At 42.8% G+C, this 16,570-nt stretch overlaps 1 protein-coding gene and 1 long non-coding RNA gene across 5 annotated transcripts in view; one reads left to right on the top strand and one right to left on the bottom strand.

Annotated features, from left to right (window-relative positions):
- XRCC5 (X-ray repair cross complementing 5) overlaps positions 1 to 16,570 on the bottom strand; it is a 130,033-nt gene that overhangs the window by 70,753 nt on the left and 42,710 nt on the right. For all 4 annotated transcript variants that reach the window (XR_002079022.2, XM_053905056.1, XM_019446053.2 and 1 more), the window contains 2 exons: positions 10,340 to 10,433; positions 8,587 to 8,656 (listed from right to left, as the gene is read on the bottom strand). Coding sequence is in view for 3 of the 4 variants with exons in the window: in XM_053905056.1 (XP_053761031.1) it covers positions 8,587 to 8,656; positions 10,340 to 10,433 (164 nt within the window). In the remaining variant the exon portion in view is untranslated. The remainder of the gene's footprint in view (positions 1 to 8,586; positions 8,657 to 10,339; positions 10,434 to 16,570) is intronic.
- Positions 6,034 to 11,629, top strand: LOC128777743 (uncharacterized). The gene is made up of 2 exons (XR_008423095.1): positions 6,034 to 8,739; positions 11,475 to 11,629. It is a non-coding gene; the product is annotated as an uncharacterized LOC128777743 (long non-coding RNA).

Below are 16,570 nucleotides of genomic sequence, written 5' to 3' on the forward strand. Positions count from 1 at the left end.
AAAATGGGAAGAGATTTGATAGACATTTCACCAAAGAAAATGAGGTATATGAATGGCCAATGCCCATTGGAAAAAAGGACAGCATCATTAGTGTAGGAACTGCAAACTGAAACCACAGAGATGTCAACACATTGCCACTAGAATAGCGATAACTGAAAAGACAACACAAGTGTCACCAAAGATGTGGAGAACGTGGAACCCTCCTTCACTGCTGGTGAAGGGTTCAATGGTAAGCTGCTCTGAAAGGAGTTTGGCTATTTCTAAAAAGTTAAACACAAACTTCCCAGCAATTCTACTCTTGCTCAAGAAAAATGAAAAACACAAAGACTTGTTTTTCTTTTAAAGTTTACTTATTTATTTTGAGAGAGAAAGTGCGCATGTGCACGTGGGGGTAGGGCAGAGAGAGATGAGACTCCCAAGCAGGCTCCACACCAGAGCCCGACATGGGGTTCAACCTCACCAACCGTGAGATCATGACCTGAGCCAAGATCAACAGTGGGACGCTTAACCGACTGAGCCACCCAGGCACCCTGAAAAGATACAAAGACTTGTATACAAATGTCCATCGCGTTATTTATAATAGCTAAAAACTGGAAACTATCCGAATATATCCATCCATTGATGAATGGATAAACATGTGGCATATCCATAAAATGGAATATTATTCAGCAATAAGAAATCAATTGCTGATATATGCTACTACATGAAAAACTTCAAAAACGTTATGCTGGGGTGCCTGGGTGGCTCAGCTGGTTAAGTGTCCGACTTGGGCTCAGGTCATGATCTCATGGTTTGTGGGTTTGAGCCCCACCTCCGGCTCTGCTGACAGCTCAGAGCCGAGAGCCTGCTTTGGATTCCGTGTCTCCCTCTCTCTCTGCCCCTCTCCCACTTGTACGTGCTCACTCTCACTCTCTCTCAAAAATAAACATTAAAAAAAAAAAAAGACAAAAAAAACACCCTGTTATGCTAACTAAAAGCAGCCACATGCAGAAGACTGCATATTGAGTGATTCTATTTATGTGAAATTTCCAGAAAAGGTAAATCTTTAGAAACAGAGAGTGGTTACTTGGGGTGGTGGTAGGAGAAAAGAATTGACTACAAATAGTCAAGGGGACCTTTCTGGGAGGAGGGAAAACTTTCTAACTGGTTTGTGGTGATGATCATACAACTCGAAATTTACAAAAAGATCACTGAGTTGCACTCAGAATTAGTACATCTTATGGTAGAAAATTACACTTCAATACACTATTAAAACAGCGACCAAAAGTAAGTACAATTTAGCTAGGAGATCTGTGGAGATCTACCACAGACAGAGGGGATGCTGACACTAAGTTTCCACAATAGAGTAACTGCTAAAGCTCAGAGAGATTTTATCCTCAGTGCCCCCTAGGAAACACTGCTAGATTCCAAACGCAAGGGAGCTATCGAAAAAATGGTTCTCTTGTGAGAAACGGCTCCTGACTCTAATGGCCCACAGGGGCTATCCTGTTTCAGTGCTTCTCATTACCACCGAAAGACACAAAGAGATGAAGTACCAGATTTCAGCAGTTTTATCTGACAAAGGAAATGAAAATGGGCCTGTATTAGTCAGTGCAGGCTGCCATAACAAAATACCAAGGGCTAGGCGGCTTTAACATCAGAAATTTATTTTCTCACGGTTCTTGGGGCTGATGCTAACATGGTCAGGTTCTAGTGAGGGCTCTCTTCCTGGCTTGCAGACATTCACCTTCTCACTGTATTCTCAGATGGCAGAGAGAAAAGACAGGAAGAGAAGAGAGAAGAAAAAGCACAAACTGGTGTCTCTTCTTCTAAGGGCACCAATCCCATGATGAGGGCTCCACCCTCATGACTTCATCTGAAACTAGTGGCCTCCCAAAGGCCCTGTACCCAAATCCCAGCATGTAATAGTTAGGGCTTTAGCATATAAATTTGGGGAGGCACAGTTCAGGCTACAAACGGGCCTTTAATCAGAACTATTAACTAAAGATTTTTCTCTGTCATGTCATAAGAAACTGCAAAAAAAAAAAAAAAAAAAAAGGAAGTTCACTTTTCTCCTTTGTCCAAAGGCATCTATGCTGATGATATTCTTAAGCCCCACTGAAACTGTGCTCCACATCTGAACCAAATTCCCCCCCTTCTCTAGCCTAAAAAACAACAAGCACGCCATTTTTAAAAGTTTTATGTAGACGCGCATAACAGACAGGACTAACTGTATCAAATTATACTTGCCACTTCTTTCTGCGTCAGCATATTTTTTGCCTCGGGCTTGCAATTTGAAAGGGGAGGGCCAAAACACTTTTATTGCGTTTAAGTGGGACTCCAAGCTGTTTCTAGGCTCCTCTTAACACATTTCAGCTGATTAGTGACTATTTTAACAAAAGCCTAACATCCTTCCCTAAACATCGTAATTGGTTAAGAGCTTCTGTTGTTTGCCACGAGCAGTCACTTTAAGTCATTGATTAAAGCAGTTTGCACATCAGCACAATCTGAAATCAGTTTTCTTCTTCAACCAGCTGGGCTTAGGAAGCAATCTTGAGGACGGCCCAATTCAAGGAGAAGCAAGTGCAATGCCCCGCGTGACGATCATCCACCATGCAAACGAGAAGCACGGGATTTATAGGAGGTTGAGAGAAAGAACTGAGGTGCCTTGAGTAAGTACTTCAACTGCTCTCTGCCTCACAAATCATTCCCATTAGCATTCACTGCAAGGGTGGACTCCGAAGGCAAGCTTTCTCCGAAGCACCGTCACTAATTCCTCACTAATTCTGCGTCCTTCCAGCAGAGCCTGGCTACCGTGAGGACAGCCCCCGGGGTCAAATGCAGCTTCCTGCGTTAAATGCAGGCCTCAGACCAGACTCTGCTCGTCTGCTTGTTCTGACGAGGGCAAAGCGTCTATGTGGGTTCCACATTTCCAGCCAGAGGGAAAAATACCCTTTCCTTGTTTGACATAAAAAGGAGAAAAAATGCTCAGCAGGCTTAAGGCATGCACCTTCTGCCTCACAGGACAGAACAAAATGCTGAGAGTAGGGACGCTGTCGTATAGCACACGGAGACCCCCTTTAACGCCCTCAGGAAGAAGTCCCAGTGCTCACCGAGAACACACCCTCAGCAAACAGCCTGTTGTTTTTATGCTACCCACTGGCTCTCTTTCTTAATGGAGAGCCAGGCTATATTTTACAAGAACCATACCCTGTCATTAGACATCTTCTGATCCACAGATGGACAAGAACTTGGAAGAATTTAGAAAGCTGAGGAAGAATGGATAGAAGCCTTTTAGGGAGAGTCCATGAAAAGCCAAAACACTTTCCAAGTGGTTATGTGTCCACGACAGTCTTTGCTTTGTGTGCCATGTATTTTTTTCTTTTTTCTTTCAGTCTTCAAGATTTTCGTTTTAATTATTTCGCTGATGAATTTTATATTAAATGTAAACTCCGGGGCAGAGCTTTGCCGTCTAATGAAATGTATGCAGCCAATGAAGAAGTTTAAGCCACAAGATCCAGTGTCTTCCACACACATTTGCAATCATCTGTGGAAAGTCAACTACTCTGGGCCTCAGTTGGCCCACAGGAAGATACAGGAGACACTCCCAGGTCACTGATATTATATAATTACCGTGTCAAATACCAACATACCCTTATGGCGAATCCCCTTTCCACTTCCAAATAAATGGATATTTGTTTTCAAGTAAGACTTCTTGTTATCGATAAATGGGACATAAAATAACCCCAGACAGTCTGGTTCTGGGGTTTAACAGTTTAAAACTAAACAAGTCACAAGGGAACCCAGTGAAGAACAAGTGTCCTATTGAATAAAAAATACACAGTATGGACCCCTGTAGAACCCACAATCACGTGTTTTCTCTCCTGAGTAGATGCGTCACTGTTGTTCTGGGAAAGGACTAAGAAAGTATGTCGCATTGTTAAAAAAAAAAAAAGAAAGAAAACTTTTATAGGGTTGAAGATGTTTACAATTTTAGTTACTGTTTGTATTTAGTATCCTTCTTTCAAGACATTCAGAGTATCCAACAGAAGTTATTTCCCTTAAATTTACCAGCTCTGTGTAAAACAACAAAAAAAGGCTATATTTTTATCTTCCTATGTTTATCTGGAAAGAGCTGTAAGTTACATAATCCATACCCAAGATTACATAAATCAGACCCATTACAACACACACACACACACACACACACACTCACACACACACCCAGGAAACTTCTAGATCTCAAGTCTTGGGAATCCAGAATTCAGGGCTTGCTTCATGATAGCTAACACACGTAAGTAACCTGCTGTGCACACAGGTGGTGCTATCCCATACAAAACTGGAATTGAAAACAACTGTCTCTTTGGCTTTTATGAATGCCATAATTTTGCCACCAATTGTTACCACATTCTAACCAGTGTTGATAAATTTTAAGAAACAGCCTTTCAAACTGAAAGGATACTATTTGCTAAAGGAGAATGAAGTAAGAACAAAGGCAAGAAAGCTTGAGGATGAAAAGTGGTTCAAACAAAGTGAGAGGAAACAGGAGAAAAACGAAAGGCCTCCACCGCCAGAGAATACAGTGATTCTAATCAATCACCTAATCAAATGGGTATGTGCACATCTACTGTCCATAGATGCAATGGTAAATGTCCACCATTTCTGCTCAGAATGGCTCCTCTTGACAGGTTCGTTTTTCACAACAACCATGGCCTGTGAACTCCACCGGGTGGATCAGAGCTACACCACCCTGTCACTCCTCAGAAGCCTAATACAAAACCTATAATCGAAGGGGCAAAAACAGGGTCCGTGGAACACAGTGACATTCCATCCTTTTATCTGTCTCCACAGATCCATCTTTTCTGACTCATAAGGTCCTCAGAGAACCTGTTTTTGATACACCAGGTACATTCAAGCTACTTGACATAGTAGCTCATATTCAGTAGGAACCTCTATATTTAGACATATCTCAAGCACGAAGAAATTATTTGGAGGCCTAAGTAATGTGGTTTTTCCTCCTCTAACCTGCGGTCTATCTTTTGGCCACTTTAGCACTCTTCCTAAGTAAAAGCAGGGAAGGGACAGGGAGTTCGAAATCCATGGTGTTCCTCCAAGAGTTGGTGGAGGTGGGTGTTCACCTAAGTGGATAACCCGGATTCGAGGAGTCTCTGAGGACTCTGTGCCCTCAGGTTCTTCCACTAACCCACAATTAACAGATAAAAGACACCACGGATGACAGCACTGATGCACCTAGGAACTGTGTGAGGGAAACTACTTTCACCTTTGAGAAACGATTATCATGTATACAATGGTGGTCAAGAAATTTTCTATTGTAAAACTGTAGTGACAGAATGGTGGGGTGGGGTGGGGTGGGGTGGGGTGGAGAAGGAAAGGAACCAGAAAAAGAAGGGCACCTGAGAATCAGAGACAGCTTACAGAAGTATCAGCAGCCGGAAAGAACACATTCCCGGGGTTCAGTGTCATCTCTATGCCAATAAGCTTAGAACAAGAAATATCCCTCACACGGAAAGCCAGAAGATATGAAAATGTGTAGATGCCTACTGCAGACTGTTGGTGTCAAAGCGACAGGGTCACAATACTCACGCTGACCACACTATTAGGTCAGATGGAAAGAAATACCCACATTTTAGTTTAATAGATGAACAGGTCAAGTTCTAAGGGTGAAACAACCTTACCATTTATTACTGATCAGGCTTTTGGCAACTGAATTTAAAAAGCAAATCTACTGGAGGAAAGAGAAGAGCTTCTCTCTCCCTGACCCTTGGCACAGATCCTTGGGAGGGACGGAGGAGGTCAACACCAGAAAGGTAGCTTCAAGTCTGGAGGATGACTTTCGGCTTCAAGGGAAGTGAGTCTTCACTCACAAAGGGGCTTAGTAGAAATGTGGAACAAAGGTAGACCATGTAGAACAAAGGTAGGAAAAGTAATGAACAAACAAAATGTCTGGAGAGTGAAGCAAGGACAGAAGGACAAAAGGGAAGCCAGGTTAGGACCACAAAACAGAACCGGTGCTGACAAGTGTGCAGTCCCATTTTCCCAGAGCCCTGCAGAAAGTCTGCCTTTGTGAGGTCACTGCAGAGCTCTCACTGACCAAGTCCTAGCCGGAGGAACAGAGGGATCCCACCATCACACCAGCAGCTCACCAGGACTCAGTCACATTCAACATAAAAGGAGCAAAGGTTTAAAATACATGACCTTATTATGTCTGAACAACAACAAAAAATGCATAGGAAAGGAGGGCATTAGCAATCAGGACAAAGTCAGCTAAGTAGACAAATCCAGTATTTGAAAACGATAGGGATTCGAATCCCTGACTGCTCTGGAGGGAAGTTCATCTCTTCTAGTTTTATAGTTTTCAATCTGTAAAGTGGGGAGAATGATACCTATTGTAACTTGTATGTCATCTAGAGGTCACTTGCCCTTGTTATTTTCACAAGACTCCTTCAAATCCCCAATCCCATGGCCTGGGAAACATGGTTTTCCCGATATGCGAGCAAATTCTTAGGGATTTACTCTCTCCTGACCTCTTCAGGCTCTGGTCTCTAATGCCCTGAGGTCCTTTCTCTGCTCTACCTGAAGTAATTCCAGACCAAACTCCTGCCTCTTCACCAGCTTCCCCAAATAGAACAGTCAAACCACGGATTCCTGAGTTTTACTGACACTGAATATGTGCAGTCGTGAGCTGGGAACACAACGTAGAATGCTGTGTCCTTATATAAATACACATTCCACTTCCTCTCTTACACTTTCGGATCATCCCCTCCTGTCCTGAACTAGCTCCAGTGTTTCTACTTCTATGATGTTAGTAGCTTCCCTCTCCTCTGAAGCCTGACTGGCCAACCACCAAAGCCTGGGGACAGAGACTCAGCCTCTCCCCTAAGCAGTTATCAAGATATTTTTCCCAATTAAAAAAATTATTTTTCTTAGAAAATTCTGGCATCAGCCGTTAAAGCTCTACCATCTTCTCCGTTTGCTCACATGACTGCAAGATTGCTATGGGGGTAAATGAGACAAATAATAGCTCAGCATATGCTATTATATATAGAATATGCTAGCACAATGACTTGAACACAGCAGACACTAGTGGCTGCCTTTACGATTGTGATGATGCCAGATTTAGTCCCTGAAGAGACCATGCCTATACCAGCCAGCAAGACCAGTCACTTCTAAAGGGAGGTCCTTTGACTTTGGCCAAGGTAACTGACAACCTATAATCAAAAGCTAAGAAGGCCTCCATCTTTCTGCAAAAACATAATCATGATAGACGATGGCTGACTTGTCACTGCATTCTTCCAAACACAGTCACAACATGCAGCCAAGCAGAACACAGCACTGGTAAGACGTTGTGAATGCTTCCTTTGATCGTCCCCTGTATGAAGGAGAGAAATCCCAAAAGTAGAAGTTTCCACCAAGCCTTCCACAAAGCTGCCACTTTAACTTTAATTTCCTTCTTCTATTTAGATGTAGTTCTGCTTTGTATTAAACTCAAAAGTGAATTTTCTCCTATATGGCGGTTCTTAACAGGGCAAAAAGCTCTTTCCCCATCTCAAAACACAAGACATACATAGATTATCATGATCACGAAGCTCCTCTTCCTCCGGAAATTCTCTTGAGCTGGCCTTCTGACGTTCCTGCCAACAAGACGTGGTCTAGTAGGCTGTACGCGCTGGGGCTCAGCTGGTTACGAATGCTTTTGGGCAGGAGCACAGCACATCCAGGCAGCTTGCTAGGATCCTCAGACCCTTAAGAAGTAACCTACACCTATGCTAGGCACTGCAGATGATTAAACTAGACTGTATAAAGTTTTCTAACATTTAGGAGTCATTTTGCCCCTAAAAGGCCAAGAAGTAGGAAAAGAGGTTCTGTGCACACATTAGCGTAAACACCCAGAAACGCAGCTCACAGACAGGTCTGCCTCTGAAAGGCAACAATGAATACAATGCTGTTGTAGACACAAACCAGCAGGGTTACAACTGCCAGCTGCTATTCCTTAAAGAGTTAATAAACAAGAACTTGAACACCACCAAGTGAATGAATGTTGGTCCCGGACCCTCTGTCCATCCCAGGAAACTTTTAATATTAGTCCCAGCCTAAATGGAATTCTAGGTTATAATTCATCAAAAGAAGACTGTGAGGATGTAGGCGATTTCAGAAAGATCAAATCTAGGGTAGTAGCAAGGTGACCTGGGACTTCTATAAAGAAGCTCAAACCCTTAGGCTTCGAACAAGAACTATGGGTCACTGGAAATAGGAAGATATGACAAAACTGTTTTATTCCAAGCTCACTCACAAGACCCCAAAGAACTTCAATGAAGTGGAACCATAAGCTCTAAGGCTCTGGCCAACAGTTTTCTTAACAGAAATACCTACAAGTTAGTTCTTTTCCTGCTGGGGCAGATGTTGCTTCAGTGTTCAGAATGTTGCTTCGGTGAGCTCCCCAGTAACGGAGAGTCACAAAGGTCCACCAGGAAAGAAAGTTGCTACATAGAAAGGATACCAACAAAGGACTACACTTCCCAATCCAGAGTATAAAGCCATTACCCTGATTATCTGTCTTAAATGCATAACCAGTGGCATATCACTCACCTTCCTCAAAGCTGGCTTTCTTCTGCCTCACTAGAACACGGAAGTTCTCAGCAGGATTCACACTTCCGACCTAGAATACAGGCACAGACAATAAACCTGAAGATCGCTTCTGTTTCTGGCAGCACCCCAGGCAACACAAGATGGCTTAATGTGGTAAGTGTGCTTTTATAAAATAAACCCAAAGACAAAGACAAGGCCCTTTCTATTCATTTCTAGTTCCAGGCTTCTGTGAAAAGCAAGCAGATTCCTGTGGCCAAAGAGCTGCTGTCTGTACTTGTACTCACCTCTCTTGAAGCAAGAGGACTTCTTTCCAGAGAGGTCGGCAGTATTACAACCCAAATCACCAGCCAACTCAGCTAGAACCTTTATGTGACACAGTGCTGGTACGTCCAGACACCCAGCCAATTAGGAAGGGGAGGATTCTGCAGTGTGGGGTCAGTTCAGAATAGATTTGCCCCGCTGCAGATGACATGAGAAACAGCAGCCGGTTGATCGGTTTGCTGACTCCTTGGCACTGAAGTTTTGGTAGAACATACAAACATGCCCAAGCTGAACGTGTCCCCCCCAAAGTAAAAGCAGATGTTGTGCAAAGATTTACTACAGTGCTATGTGGGGACATCTCAAAGATGAAACGCTCTGCCACACTCACTTCCTGATCACATGTGGGTCTTTAACCTTCCACTGCCAACCTTAATAGGCCCGATGTTTCACTCAGTTCACAGGGGAGAACACAACAGGGTTCTATTATGGTTGGTAAACTTTGGTACAAAATGTACTGAAGTTTCCAGTTTGCTCTGGGCTAGCAGTCAGAAAAGCTCTCAGAACAAATAAGGTCATGATTTTTTCCCTTTACTATAAAACACTGAAATAAAATCCAAGTAATTTTCAGATGTTTAGTTTTCCTGAGAGCATTTCTTTTTGAGGTTGGAAAAAGGCATGCCCTAATGCTATCTATCCTGCCTAGTATATTTGACTAGTGAGGGACAACTTTTAAGAATCACTGATTATAGGAGTGCCTGGGTGGCTCAGTCAGTTAAGCATCCGACTTCGGCTCAGGTCATGATCTTGTGGTTCGTGGGTTCCAGCCCCGCATCGGGCCCTGTGCTGACAACTCAGAGCCTGGAGACTGCTTCGGGTTCTGTGTCTCCCTCTCTCTCTGCCCCTCCCCCACTCATGCTCTGTCTCTCTCCCCTCTCTCTCAAAAATAAACATTAAAAAAATTAAAAAAAAAAAAGAATCACTGATGAAAAATAATGCCACTTAACATAATGTATCCAAGTTCCAAAATCTTCCGTTAAAAAAAGGTCTCAGTGTCAAAGGATACTTGGTTCGGGAAGTCTTAAGCTTATAAGACCTGTTCTGAAGTTGTACATTAGAAAAGAAATAGAGGAGTTACGCTCTTAAATTTTACGTATTTGGAGCCTAAGACCCATACCATCAACCTCCACTTATCCTGTCATTTTAACTAAACAGAAAACTGCAAAATAAAGCCAACCAAAATAGCTCCACAAAAAGGGCTACCACTTAAGCTGTTCCATATGCTACATATTATACGGTGCTCTAAGTACTACATGTCATATAGAGAATTCTACAGGAAACTCCCTGACAATAAAGGAAGCAGTGTGGGAAGGGCGTGTATGGTTCACATACTGAAAGGACCAGAGAAAGTGATTTATTAAAGGACTAACAACAACTGATGCGATCTGCCCCAAGTCCCAACCTTCCCAAAAGGCCCTGGAAAAGTTGTGCTTACTCTGGTGACACTGCCTTCAGCCAGGCTGGAGACGCTAAAGCATGCTTCCCCTTCCTGAGTCTTCAGTTTTTTAGAGGCGGGTCCCTCTTCATGGCTGGAAAAGAAATAAATGGGTTTTGTCCCCCCCGCCCCCAAAACAGAATAAACAACAGGAAACCCAGACTTGGCTGACGTGTAAAGTATACATTTATTTTTCACGTGTCAAAAATGAACAGCCGCACTTACTCCCTCTTTAAAGAAGAGCCTGCCTCCTTCTCGCGGCCCCAGGACTCCTGCCGGCCTGGCGGAAGCAGAGCAGCCCTGGCTGTGCCTCACAGCGCCAGAGAAGTCATAATCCGCAGCCGCGTCACTCGGCCCCCGCCAAGGATGAACCGCAAGCACAGGGAGAGGCAATGCAGCATTTCACGAAGAGACCCGTTTGCCCTTCAGAAAGTATTTGCTAGTTTCTGTCCCGGAATCGATAGCTATTAGCTTTCCACGGACACAGACGACCTTTGGGTCTACTATCCCATCTTCTCCATCATGGATGTGAGAGCTTTGTAAGCTTCTACTCACAGCTGTCAAAACTTACTAGACAATCCCTAATTAAATATGTAAGACCTTATTCTTACAGAAGTCTTAAACTATAAAAAACCACTTTCAAAAAAAGCCTTTTAATTTGTTCTTTTATAAACCTAATTCTGTTTTGGGCAATATGCTAACAGTCTACCAGCATCTGTGTGGTAAGGGAAAGAGGATTCCAAGGATTTATATCAAACATCTTGTCTCAAGTAACTGGCTGGCTTCAACAGCCTGCCTTAAAGTCAAGAGGAGGACAAATTAATTGCAAAGGAGAAGAAATCAAATTCAAAGACTCTGCCCATAATCTCCCATAAGCTGATGAACATATAGAGATATGAAGACTTTTCTCCCAGACAAATAATCAATCTGGGCCAAAAGTAGCTGTCAAGAAATGGCTGAAGGAGGAGGGACGTTAGTAACTAAGATCTAGTGTTTCTAAGCGTGAGGTGTTTTCATTCAAAAGCCCTAACTTCAGAGAATGAGTCTTGAAGAAGAGGTTATTCTAAAAACAAAGAAAAATGAGGTATGAGCTGGCTTATTCAATGATATTTCAAAAATGAGTCGTCTCTTCCAGTGGGATAAAAGGACCGAAGCAATCGTTACAGCCTCACAAACATGAACTGAAACTTTTTATTACTTGACATCTTTCCCATTGGCCACTTGCCTTTTTCCCTTTGAGAAGTAAAGAAAAGAAGACAAAAGGATGGGGACGAGGAAACATTAAAAGGGGTGAGTCATCCAGAGTTCTTTCCACCACGTAGAATAAGAAATAAACACAAAACCTTGATGCAAAAATGGAGGAAAAATGCACAAGCCCAAGGGAGCATGAAATTCCATCAGAATTTGAGTCTGTTAAAGAAAAAGTCACAGCCATTCAGTTCACCTTTGCCAGTTCTTCCCAAGGGACAGAAAACATGGTGCTCCTGGATCCCAGTCTTACTTTTCCCACTGACTAACCCTGGACTCTTACACCTTCTTGAAGGAGTTGATTTTGAAGGTATATTAATTTTTTTATACATAGAGTTTAAAGTCTAGTAAGTGACTCCTGTCTCTGGTCTTCTGTTTGCTCCTTAGAAAAACACTATGATGAAAAGTACCATGAGCATATCAACTACTCATCTACTGTCTCTCAAAAACACAAATTAACTTAGACCATGGTGAAAAGAAGTATGAGATATCCAAAGTGCTATGCTAAGTTCTGTGAGAATGCAAGGTTGAATTGCATGAAGAATTTCTTAAACCCTCCAAAATAAGGTTCTAGGGAAGGAAGGACAAAGAGATATATATCAATCCTCCAGGACTGGGCAGGTAAAGGCAATAAGCGGAAAGTAGTAAAAATTTGAATACGGTTAATATTCTCAAGATTGAACCATTTAATAGCATTATTAGGAATTTTACAAATATTAAACTAATCATGTCTCTCAGTGGTGGGAAAGGGCAAAGACTCTCATCCCAAAATTACCTATGAAGAAGCTGAGCTCTGGAGGACAGAAATTATCTACACAAGACTCCAGCAGACATACAAATGTCAACAGCTACTGCATGTGGATATCGGAACCATGGATAATTTATTGTACTTTCTCATTTTCTTACTGTCTTTTGTAAATCTGTATACATTTTTTAACTCATTTTTTTGGTCAAACATTTACCTAATACCATGTGCTGGCCGCTAAGCTCTATCGTAAATGTACAAAAATTAATATGTAATCAACACTTTAGGAAATTCAGCCAAATAAAAAAGATAAATATGTAAACAGGCAATTAACAAACTACTGTGGCGAGCAGCATATCCTCTGAGAGAATAGCCAGTTGCTGTCCTGGGCTGAGGCAGGAGGGGCAGGCTGGGAAGTAGTGAGATAGGAGGCCGGGAAATACAGTAGTCCCCCCTTATCCATGGTTTTGCTTTACAGTTTCAGTTACCCGCCATCAACTGTGGTCTGAAAGCAGATGACTTATGGTGTGAAGGTCAACAGTAGCCTAATACTATGTCGCTATAGCTACATCCTTCACCTCACTTCATCTCATCACATAGGCATTTTATCACCTCACATCATCACTAGAAAGGTGAGCGCGGTGTAACAAGACATTTTGAGAAAGAGGAGAGAGACCACATTCACAGAACTTTTATTACAGTATACTGCTATAATTGTTCTAGCCGATTATTAGTTATTGTTGTTAATCTCTTACAGATATATGTGTGCACAGGAAAAGAAACATAGTATGTATAGCGTTCAGTACGACCCATGGTTTCAGGCACCTGCTGGGGGTCTTGAAACGTCCCCCCGTGGGTAAAGTGGGACCACTGTACCTAAATCATAGACACAGACACTGTGAGGAAAGAAAGGGGTTCTCTAGGGAGCTGGATTATGAATAGTTGCTTCTTTTCTGTCTGCTTACCTAGCTTTTCTCACTTGTGTAACAGAGTTTGATCTTAAGCTGATGCTAATGGAAAGCCACTAAAGCAAGTTTTTACCCAGGGGTCCAAGGATAGTGACAAGAATTTGTGAACTACCTGAAATTACATGCAAAATTTAGTTTGTTAGGGCATTTTCCTGAAGAGAGGGTTCATAGTTTTTACCAGATTACCACGTGGGTCCATCACACACACATACACACACACACACACACACACACACACACAAAGATTAAGGAACATTGCATTAAAGAATTTTAAGCAAGGAAGGAATGTGATCAGATTTGTTTTTTTGAAAATCACTCAGCAAATGCAGAATGGACTGGAAACAGGTAAGACTTGAATGAGGGAGATCAGTCAAGGGGTCATCTCAGAAAGCAGGCTAAACTGAGGCCTACAGAAGAGCAGTGGCAATTTGAGATGCTAATAAGAGCTAACTTTTTTTTGTTTTAACTTTTGCCACTTGCCAGTCACTATGCTAAGCATATTTAAAATACCTCAGGGGCGCCTGGGTGGCACAGTCGGTTAATTGTCTGACTCTTGATCTCAGTTCAGGTCACGATCTCACAGTTTACGATTTTGAGCCCCATATTAGGCTCTGTGCTGATGGCGTGGAGCCTGCTTGGAATTTGGTCTCTCCTTCTCTCTGCCCCTCCCCAACTTGTGCGTGTGCACGCATGCTCTCTCCCTCTCTCTCTCAAAATAAACTTAAAAAAATTTTTTTTTAATTAAAAAAAAAAGCCTCAGTTAAATGTCACAATGACACTATGAATTAGCTATTATTATTGACCTTTTACGAATGAACAAACCAAGGTTCAAAAGGGCCTAACCTTGTCTAGAAGCACACATTAGTTAAGGGGGTCCACAATTAATTCTGTACTCCCAGCCCTTCTCCTGTACAGCCTCCTGAAAGGTGGGTATTTGTTACTGCCACTCAACACTGAGCAGCTTGCCAATTTTAACCACCACTGAAAGGAAACACTTCGATTTTGATCCATCTCTACCTGACTGCAAAATCAATGCTATCAGCCACTATACTAACTTGAGGCGAAAGGAGGAGATTTGAGGTAAATCTAACATAACTTGGTAAACCAATCAGACATGGAAAGTAAAGGAAAGGTTTGACTCCCTGGAAATTAGTTGTCAGTCACCGAAACAGAGAAGAACAGCATGAACAGGGCTTTGAAGGCAGCACGGGAGGAGATGGAAGATGATGAAGTCATTTCTGGACACACTGAACTTGAGGGATCTATAGACACCTCAGAGGTCCAGAAAACAGGATGGAAACATATTAGAGTGGGCAGATATTTCGTAGTTCTTGAAGACATGTACATAAAATAATAAAAGGTCTTAGGACACGCACTGCTAAGGCGATAAGGCATAATGATTGAGAAGGCAAGCTCTGGAGTCAGGCTGTGCGCATGGAAATCCTTTCTCCAACACCTAACCCGCTGTGGTCTTGGGCAAGTGTCTTATCTTCTCTAAGCCTCGGTGTCCTCGGCTTTAAGAGGAGGTTAACAGAAGAATCTACTCCACAGGACGGCCAAGACAGCCCACACGGGTAACACATGTGGAGCACTCAGCACGTACCCGTGTCCAATACATGTCAGCTCTTTCTGAGGAGTACTTCAGAACAGAACATTTAAGGTTGGTGGGGGGAAGAAAGCAGACCCCAGAGGAATCTGAGATGAAGCTGCAAAGGCTTAGAAAGGAAAATCTGGAGACGTGGAAGTTAAACCTTCCTGAAGGTTTCAGGGAAGTGGCGGTAGCTGGGAAAAGCAGCAGTGTGGACTATGGTTCCAATAAGCCTAGCTCACGGAAGGAAAGAAGATGGAAACAGGTAGCAGTCTGAGGGAGAAAGTTGAGGGGATGCCTGTATTTCGTTTTAGAGAAAAGAAATACGACGTTAACACGTGAGGACAAAGGAGCTGGTATGGAGGGAGAAGATAAAAATACAGAAAGAGGGAAGAAATTATTAGTGGATGAAGGTACCAGATGAGACAGAAGATGGCATCTCAGGACACAGGCAAAAGTCTGACTTTGGACAGGATGATGTACCCCATTCCACTGAGACAGGAAAGAGGAAGTGAAGGCAGATGCAAAACAGGTATATGGGAGACGGGCCAGAAAACTGAGGCATCCCCACCTACCGGGCCTCGATCTTCCCCACGACACCATTATCACCATCTTCATCACTGCCGTAGTTGCCACAGATGTGCCCAGGACGTGATGAGCAGTTTGTAAATCGGTTCCGCACAAACACTGTACGCTTACTATGTGTTAGGCACTGTGTTGGGTTCTAGACACACAACTGCCAACGGCACGTCTTACTCAATGAACCCGCGTGACAACTCCATGAGAGCTATTCCTAGTATCCCTGGTCACCCACCGGGAAACTGGAGCTGAGGGCGGATAAGCAAGTTGGGCCTAAGGTCACACTGCAGAGTGAGGGGACCAACTCACATGTCTGACTCTAGAGTCTAAACCAGTAACCAGGTGCGGCTGGTCGCGGAGGTAAGTGGGGAGGAGTCTTAGCAGACTTGAATAGAAAAGTTTAGACTATTGAGCATAGAGACAAAAAGGCATCAGGGGCACATACGAGTTTAGTTGCACAAACAGGATTAGACCTCCAATGTCCTAATTCTCACGTTTAAGTTCCCTGTCCAAGAGATGACATTTTCATTTCAGGGGTATGCAGCAACATTAAGGGAAACAATGCTGTAGACGATAAGGGCACGAATACATTTTTGGACTGCAATGTCACAAGGTGCTCTTATCTTCTTCAAATGAAGAAATCACTCCTGATATTCGGGATTCAACAGGTCCAGCGTGAATACTAGATCTTCTCAAACAGTCCATATTTTAATGGATAATGATACTGTTATTGCTTTGGGTTCTGACTACTGCCTTCAAACTGCTTCAATATCCGTGATTTCACTGTTATAATATCTCTTGAGATGAGGCTGTTTTTAGATGGAGAAATTCTCCTAAAGGTGAGATTATTTAACCAAAATCAGATCAAGAGTGACATAGCTGGAATAAAAACTGATGATTTCCAGTTCAAGACTCTTGTTTTGGCCTCTGACACTTCCTGAACAGATATTTGCCCCTCACCTCTATGACGGAAATATGTACCTGGGACATGGAGATGCTGAAAATACACAAAAACATAGCCAGTTGTTAGCAATTTTTCCCCCTTTTGGAGACCGCCTCTAAAGCTGATTGAAGCCTTGTCATTAAAATTGAGGGGTTTTAAG

The sequence above is a fragment of the Panthera pardus genome, unplaced genomic scaffold, assembly GCF_024362965.1.
Source record: "Panthera pardus isolate Hobbes unplaced genomic scaffold, ASM2436296v1 HiC_scaffold_10, whole genome shotgun sequence".
NCBI lineage: Eukaryota > Metazoa > Chordata > Mammalia > Carnivora > Felidae > Panthera > Panthera pardus.